This window comes from Cariama cristata, unplaced genomic scaffold (assembly GCF_000690535.1).
Source record: "Cariama cristata isolate BGI_N322 unplaced genomic scaffold, ASM69053v1 scaffold14301, whole genome shotgun sequence".
NCBI lineage: Eukaryota > Metazoa > Chordata > Aves > Cariamiformes > Cariamidae > Cariama > Cariama cristata.
Window position 1 is genome coordinate 45,338 of NW_009601139.1, and position 8,331 is coordinate 53,668.

General features: G+C 44.2%; 1 protein-coding gene across 1 annotated transcript in view; it reads left to right on the forward strand.

Moving 5' to 3' along the window:
- The window catches only part of TTLL11 (tubulin tyrosine ligase-like family, member 11), a gene marked incomplete at its 5' end in the record, with an annotated part of 44,412 nt that extends 38,591 nt beyond the window's left edge, over positions 1-5,821 (forward strand). The window contains 3 exons of the mRNA XM_009710346.1: positions 326-432; positions 4,003-4,257; positions 5,613-5,821. Of these exons, the coding sequence (XP_009708648.1) occupies positions 326-432; positions 4,003-4,257; positions 5,613-5,821 (571 nt within the window). The remainder of the gene's footprint in view (positions 1-325; positions 433-4,002; positions 4,258-5,612) is intronic.
- Between the last annotated feature and the right edge of the window lie 2,510 nt (positions 5,822-8,331).

Below are 8,331 nucleotides of genomic sequence, written 5' to 3' on the forward strand. Positions count from 1 at the left end.
TTCAGTGTGTGCCTGCGCGGGGGCCGCTCCTGCCCCCGGGCACCACTGGCGTGACCTCAGCAGGACCAGGTACGCGCGGGAGATGTTCTGCACGTGAGAAGTTCAGGGCCTGTGCCATTTCAGATGCGTACAGGGAATAAACACTGGTTGGTTTGCTCTCTGCTCTGTGTGTTTTATCAGACGAAGTATGTTACAGTGGGTGTGTACCTATGACATGGGTAAACATTTCTCCCAATGCTCTCTCAGTTGCCTTTGCAGAATTTTTCCTAGCCTGGAAGTTAGCGTGTAATCAGAATTTCTTCTTTATTTTGTCTATTTTGAACAGAAACTGCAAACTGAGTAACAGCAATTTTTCAATGGCTTCTGTAGATATCTTATATATTGATATCACAAGAAGGTGGAACAGCATGGGAATCGACCACAAAGAATCAGGTAACACTATGTTGTATTTGAAGACCATGGAAGTTAGGGTGTTGGGAGGTTTTTTTGTTTGTTGGTTTGGTGTTTTTCAGTTTTGGTAGCTCAAGCACACCTCAAACATTCAATTAAAAAAATGGGAACAAGACATGTACACCTGAGGCATGTACACATACAACAGATTCTTCTGTTAGCTCTGTAGCACTTTATCTACAGAATAGGTCACTCTTAGTTTTCAATCTATTTACTGGAACAAGTCTTCTGCAAGCCCCTTTTTATGCTTGCAATTTTGCATTTGTAAGACTTGTTGCTGTTTGCAGAGAAGCGTTGAAAACCGTTCTCAGTGGACCTTCAACTTAATTCAGTGTGAGAAGGTGTGTCCGTATTAGAGTAGCTTACATGGTCCAGCAAAAACCAACCAACCCAAAAGCTATGCAGGAGCTACAAATAAATACGCTTAACTTCTCTTTTTGATTTGTGTTCCCCCAAAAGGTTACTTTGGGGCCAAACAAAACTACCTGTGTTGCTTTTCCTTTCCCAGAGCACCCCTCCCCACCCAACACTACACTCCCTTGTTTCCTTTTCATTGCCTTTGTGGTGGGTGAGGGACGGACAATAAGTTTCTGCCCAAACTTGCTCAGTGCTCAGCTATTAAACAGGCTCTTGTTAAGGAGGAGTAGCAGTGCTGTTTTGATACGAGCAGCCGGGGCTGTACGTTGTTTGTTCGTACAGGAGCTGGGTCAAACAGCCGAATTACCTCCCCATCTGCTCTGGTCACATTTTTAGATCTGAGACAGTAATCTATCAAATAGCAGAGTCCAGGGATTATTTTCTTGTTATATTAATGGCCTAAATACACCATTTAGTATATAACTTAATTTCTAAAATTGCTATTACATTTCTGTATGAAGTTGAGTCCATAAATTTGGCAACTTTCGCATAGCTTTTTTAAAATGTTGAATAATTTCAGTTGTGCTAATATTCCCATTTCAACAAGAACAAAATGTTCCTGACGACATTTTTTGGAGCCCTTTATAGCAGGGAAACGGCAGCTGGAGTATTCTGGAAGGTTTTATGCCGCTGCTCCTTGGGGCCATCGAGGAGGATTGTCAAGGTTCCATTTAAATCAGTGTGGGATAAAGAAATCCACCTTGCTGCTGCTGGTATAAACTAGCATGCTGGTCACAGAGCTGGAAGCTGGCATCTTCCCAGAAATGGGTTCAAAATATATTTTTATATAAGAAGCTGAACATGGACATCAAAGTATACACTCCTGCATCTTTCTTTTTTTAATGCTAAAGTAGCAGAAGAATCAAAAGTCTCGAAGCTGAGACTGACTTTTGTATTGTGTTATCCCACCCCCCTAAAATACATCCATAGTTCCTTCCTGCATCAACATCAAGAATCAGCGATACACGTAATAATTTGTGGAAGTGTAGTCAGGTATGACAGCAGTAAAATTATTTGTATATAACCTTTTTTTTAGTATTAAAACATGCTTCAGAAATGTTAATGAAGCTTATATTTATATGAAATAGATAAGTATTATTTTGTCTTGTGTGAACATAGGTATCCCATAATGTCCTGGAGAGTCTGTATATGAAGTCAGATAAGATAAGGCAAAAGGAGAGTAAGTAAAATCGACTGTTCACGTGGCTGATAGAAAGAATAAACCCAGACCTAAGATTAGAAGGGAGAAAATGAAAGTGTAGCGCAGAGGAGATAGTATGGTTTATTGTGCATGAACTCCCGTACTGCGTTAGGTAGGTCCGGGTCACCTTAGTTTCACAGGTATGTATAATCAGAGTATTTGCGTTTAGCATTTCAGTGTGGGTATAAGTCATTTATGTGGTTAGCTGATAGAATTTCACTAGCAACAATAATAGAAACTCAAGTGAATCTTCAGGCTTTCAGAAATTAAGAGATTTGTTGAACGTCTCCATGAACCAGATGTGTTCTAGGTGTTAAAACACCCAGCCATTTCTGTTGGCTTCGTGTTTGGCCCACATCCAGCTGTAACCAATACACTGACTATTGCTGCTGTTGTAAAACGGCGGCTTCTAACTTTTTTCGTTAAGTGCTTCAGGTGAGGAGTGTCACTTAGGGGGAGGAAGCGCGTGTGCGACCGGCGGTGCTGTCCCTGCCTGCAGCTCACCGTGACTGATAAAATAACTTACTGAGCTGGCAGCTGCTGCTTTCAGATAACTCCACGATTCCTCTGCAAGCTGTGTTACAGCCAAGACTGCAAGCGACCCCAGCTGCAGCCTTCGTTGAGAGAAAGAAATTATACTTCAGAATGTAATTGTAATATTTTGAAAAGGTGCCTTTCCTGCAGCATCAATAAGCCAACATTAAGTTAAAAAACCCAAACCTTTCAGTCTCTCATCCTAAAATAATCTTCTTAAGTGTATGTTCAAACTGGGAGAGCCAGTTAAAGCACAGAGTGGCTGTAACTGTTCCTTGTTGCTGGCATTCTGCAAAACCAATTGCAGTCTGGCTTGTTAATTAAGAATTAAAGTAGGTATTACTTCAAGGTTTTAAATACAATAATTAGTGTTAATATGCAGCCCCTTTTTCCACTGGCTGCGGTAATGTGTTATTAGTAAGATGGGATCAAACAACGCCCGAAGAGTCTGTACTGCAGCGTGGGCCTTCGGCAGGGCACTGCTGTTTGTGAAGGGGCACAGCAGAGAGTTTTATTATAGCAGAGAAATTTTTTGGCACTGCACCACTTTTCACAGTCCAACTGTTTGTTTTCATTCAGTTGAAACAAAACTATTGTAGAGTTTCTGGGTATGGCTGAAAAGCGGCCCCTCTGCCTTCAGGAGGAAGGCTGCGGGGTGGTGCCTGGCACGGTCTGCAGCAGGGAAGCAGCACTGCAAATAAACTCGCTGCTGCAATACGGTGAGACTTGGTAATGGGGTTATCTTTACAGTGCTACAGCCTGAAGCGACGTACTGTTTCAGTAGTTCTACATTTGAACTTTTGGTTTAGGTCCATCTCTAAAGATACAAAGTTTAAATGACCCAATTCTGTTATAAACTTGTTTTTCTCACCAGGTGGATTGTTTTTCTTGCAGCTCAATATGTTACTGTGTCTCTGAATTGGTTTCAACTTAATATTTGAGGCAGCAGAAATCAAGGCTGGTATTACATCAATTTAATTGTCCAATATCTTAAAATTAGTTGCTGCTGTACCAGTTTGCCTCTGGATGCCGGGCTGCTGGTCAGGCTGATGTCTGCCAAACCAGAAATAGCCTCGGGGACAGAGAGCATCACCAGTCGGTAACCCAGCCTGCACCGACCCTGTCCTGAAACACTCTATCAGCTCCTGCCTATTACGTGCAAATCAAACCTTGTCTCTTGGTCTTTGAGGGACAGAAGATTTATTTTCTTAGTGAGCGTTCTCGATGGCTGCTGTTTAAATTAGAAGGTGTTAACTAACACGATTGTACGCGCCCACACCCAGCACATACACATTTGGCCTTCCTGCCAAAAGAACCGAGAGATGTTATTACCTTTAAAGAATGTCGTTTGCTAGAGAACACTGTGCTATGAATCTCCTGTAAACACCTTTTCCTTGCAGGAATGTGTTTGCAAGCCTTTGTCGAAGCTTTCTTCTGCCTGGCTCAGAAAAAATTCAAGTCCCTCCCGCTTCATGAGCAAGTGGCATCGCTGATCGATTTTTGTGAGTACCACCTGGCTGCCCTGGACGAAAAGCGCCTGGTTTGTGGCCGTGGGATCGTGGAGCGCCGAGGCGCAGTAGTTCCTTGTCAGACGGATGGACTTCACCTCACACCAGCTGCACATACACCCCTCCTGAATCGCACGGCCGCCACTAGTAAGTTTGCAGATTATAGAAATCCTCGCTATTAACGGTGCTGATTCACCAGGACAGAACTGAGAATTAATCCCCAGGTACGGACGGGTACTGCAGGAGGAGAGACAGACCCTTGAATTCCTTCATCTGATAGTCACAATTATTTATTTCAGCTTTTTTTATTTACGCTCTTATGCTGCAAGGTCCTGTTCTCAGATAATGATCCTGGCAATGGCTATTTACTTACCTCTCTGTTGGACCTACAGTACACTTCACACGACAAACCGTGCTTTCATCCCGAGTGTATAGAAAACCACGTGTGAAGAGAAGGACCAAAATACAGTGGGATGATAACCAGCATCATGGGATTCATTGCCCTGGTCGAGACTCCTGTTGTAACTCCTGTCAAAGGAATTGCGTTGTTTTTTGTGCACTGGACGTAAGTAAGTGGAAATCATGGAAACCAAGTGAGGAGCTGCACTCTCAAATACCAGTCGTGGACTTTGGAAAACTGAAACCTGGAATTATGTTTGTGGTCAGACTTCAGGTTTTAACCCTCTTCTTTTGGTGGCTTGGACCGTACATGTTGGAATCGACACAGATTTGATCATTGTCTATGTACTTACTTTTTAAACGCAGTCTTAACACACTGAAATCATATTTTGGCTTCTACTTCTTTGTACATGTCTTTGCCATGACAAGTACTGTTAATTTTTTAAAGAAAAACTTACGATGTTTATCCTTTTGCTTCCACAGAACCAATAAGCTCACACTAACTCACAGGAAAAAAATTCACTTCTTTAAGTGAAATTTGGTGAATCAAGTGGTGGTTTTGTCTTCAGGTTCCAAGCACTGCTTCTGCAAAAAGCTTTACAGTGTAAAGGCCTAAGAGTTCATTTAAATTCCAGTGAAATCAATTCTGTCACTGACTTTAGGCTAAACTAACTGCATTCTAGGTTTGCTTATTTTTTGCCTTTTGCATGTTTGTTACCCTACTTGAACCTGTAACATCTAGAGCAGATTTTTTTTTTGTCTTCGTTTTTTTCCCTTAAATAACAGTATGACTCCATATAAATTAGATCTATATTATTTAAGAGGATATTTTGTCAAGATTGCTGTGCTGTACCACTGGAGTTCTACAGAGTGGTCTTATTTTTCAAGAAATGAACCGTGACTTCCATAATTGCACTCTTTTTGGGGGGTGGCTAAGCAGAACGTGAGACTGGCTGAGAGGGCAGGTATAACTTGGAACTTCAGGGCTGTTCAGTCAAATTCTTGTTGCTCTCATATTTTATGACAATAACGTATGTCTACATCCCAGTGACTTTCCTCCTTTGTTCTATTCTTTAATGTTAATGAATCAGCTTATGTTCCAGTCTTCTTCATACTGTCAAAACTCGCAAAGCTGGAGGGTGGCGCAGCATCTGGGCAGTTACCTGTGGACTGGGGAAAATTACCTGTGCTCGACGTCAAAATGTTCCACGGGCTGGTGTTTCGGAAACGTGACCTTGGAAGCACAGTGTCAGTGCAGAGAGAGCCCACCCGTTTAACGTCATGGCCTGAATGCACACACAGTATCGAGTGAGTTTTTACTTCGGGAAAAGTTTAGAGTTTCTTTCCTGATGTTAGGTTTAAGCAGCATGCAGTTTTCCTAAGTGGCAATCAGCAGCATGGCAATACAATGCAGAAGTCAAGCTGAGCCCACAAGAAACTAATACCTAGCATGTGTTTGTATGGGGCGTGGGCGTCCCTTCTTTTCTTTGTCTTTTCCTGTAACACCAGTAACAGCCGTAGTAGGTGATCTTTTTTAGTTCAACGGTTAGACTGTTTGAAATTTTATGTATTGTACATAAGAGGACAATTGTAGACTAATGCCGCTGCCCTCAGCCTTGTTTAAGTTTCATAAAGATTATTGCAGTATGAAGATAAAATGCCAAACCCCAAGGTCTGGCATCTGTCAGAACAAATGAAGCTGAAAGGGTCATTTTTTTTTTTCACACTTTCATTGTAATATATTTGAAGACATTCACAAGTTGAAAAATGGTTACTTCTCATTTTGTGACATCTGACATTTGTCTTGCGATTGGCAGTGTGTTACTAGAAAATAGCTTACAGTTTCTCTCATCTTGTGATTGATGTCCTGTAAAGACAGAGTTATGGAAGAGTCGGATTCGAAATGCTACAACTGTGAATGCCTTTCTTTACAGCTTTCAAGTAATACAATCTATGGCCTAAAGTACCCAGGTTTTGCTATCGTATAAGTTACCCTGATATCAGTGGAATAAATTAACTATTGTATATAACGAACACTGGTAAGATCTCTTTCCGTTTTGGAGATCTTTATATTCTCTGGATCTAATTCAGATTTTTATAGCCTGTGCATACACAGGCTGATGCAGTATGCCCTGTTTATCTCCCACTTCAAATATGAAGGGTGCCTTGTAGAATAGTCAAAATGTACTCAATTATCTGCCTCTAGTAATCCAGTGTTCATCTATTTATATAATTGGAAAATTGAATGCCATATTATTCTCGGGGGGCTGGGGAGAGGAGGGGGATAAAACAGGAGTGTACTTTAGACACTTAATGACAAAGTCACCTTTCTCTTCCCTGCCATCTGATGCAATTTCCTCTGCATATTATTTAGCATCCAAAGCAATTTCCCATAGCCTTTAAGCTACCAGTTGGTGCACGCACAGAAAAAGTACCAGAGGCCAAAGTCCAGCATTTCAGCCCAGACATCCCCCTTCCCTGCAGGCCGATGTCTGGCCTGAGCGTGCCCAAACTCACCCCCTGACTCCCTCTTCGATTCAGAGCCCTTTCTCTGCATACGACCGTTGTAGGCTCCATCACTTGAAATTTGTCTTCTGCCTGATCTGGGCTGGGCTCTTGACAGTTCATTGCCCTCTGCCCAAACGCCCAGCTCGCCCCGTTACAGCCGTGTGCCCTGGGAACATGTAACGTACACCACGGTTACTGCTTCACTTCCCCCATGCTTCCAGCTACTTTCTTTTACAACACAGCCGGAGAGGGAGGTGCTCGCCGATGACACAGCGGATGCTCCGCTGAGACCCAAGCCCACCTGCTTCAGCGTTCCTCTTCACAGCGGGAGCTCCCAGCCCGTGCCTGCAGGTGACTCCTGTTTGCATTAGTCTTGCGTTCAGCCTCCCCTCAGGGGGTCACAGCATCCCTCCCAGAGCCGGGCGAGGGCAGTTTGGAACCTGGTGATGAGGAGGGAGGTAGCCTTCCTCCCATCGGAGCCTGGCGTAGCCCACCAGCAGCAGGGTAGGTGCCTCTCCTCCTACTCTGGGTGCTCGAGTCGGAGGGGTCTGGAGCCTCTGTGGTGATTTTGGGGGTTGACGAGGGCATTGCTCCTGTGCTGCTGGACATGGGAGCCCTCCGGGGCTGTGCCAAGGCTGCAGGAAGAGCTGCCGCAGGAGGAGCCGCTGCCAGCTGGGTCCTACCTGGATGGAGCCTCTGCTCCGCTCTTGCTGACTGCGGCACGAGTGTGAGTAACCTTTAGTCATGGTCACAGCTCCTCGTTTCTAGCCAGCACGGTGTCTGACCTTATTCTGATCTCTATCTGATAGACAGTGACAATCGCTTCTAAATATGACCCCATCCCCTCTAATTTGTTTTCTTTCCCCTGATGCTTTGCTGTGTTTCCTCCTAATTCCACAGTTTTGCTTCTCAGCTTGCCTAATAAACTGATGGGGTCAATTTGGCTGAATCCGTTAGTTCAGCTTCCTGTGCTGCTGTACAGCCGTTTCGGGAAGATGCCCGTCTTCATTCTGAAGGAATAGCTGTTTTCTCTGCACACGTTTATTTGCAGCCCCACGCTGCCATCCCTGCAGCATCTTCCTTGTGGCTTTTCTTTCCAGCTGGCTGGCTGAACAGCCTGGTGCCCGTCTCTCTGCCTTGCTTGCCGGCTCTCCCAGTCCGTGTGCCGGCACTGCCAGGCACGAGCTGGCCGGGGCAGGAGACTCCCGAGGTGCTCTGTCCTGTGCCGCTCGGCTCGTGGGCATCAGCTTTATCTTTGTATTGGTGTTTCTGTCCTGGACCTGGTGTTCCCACAGAGATGTCCCTTTAGGGGGG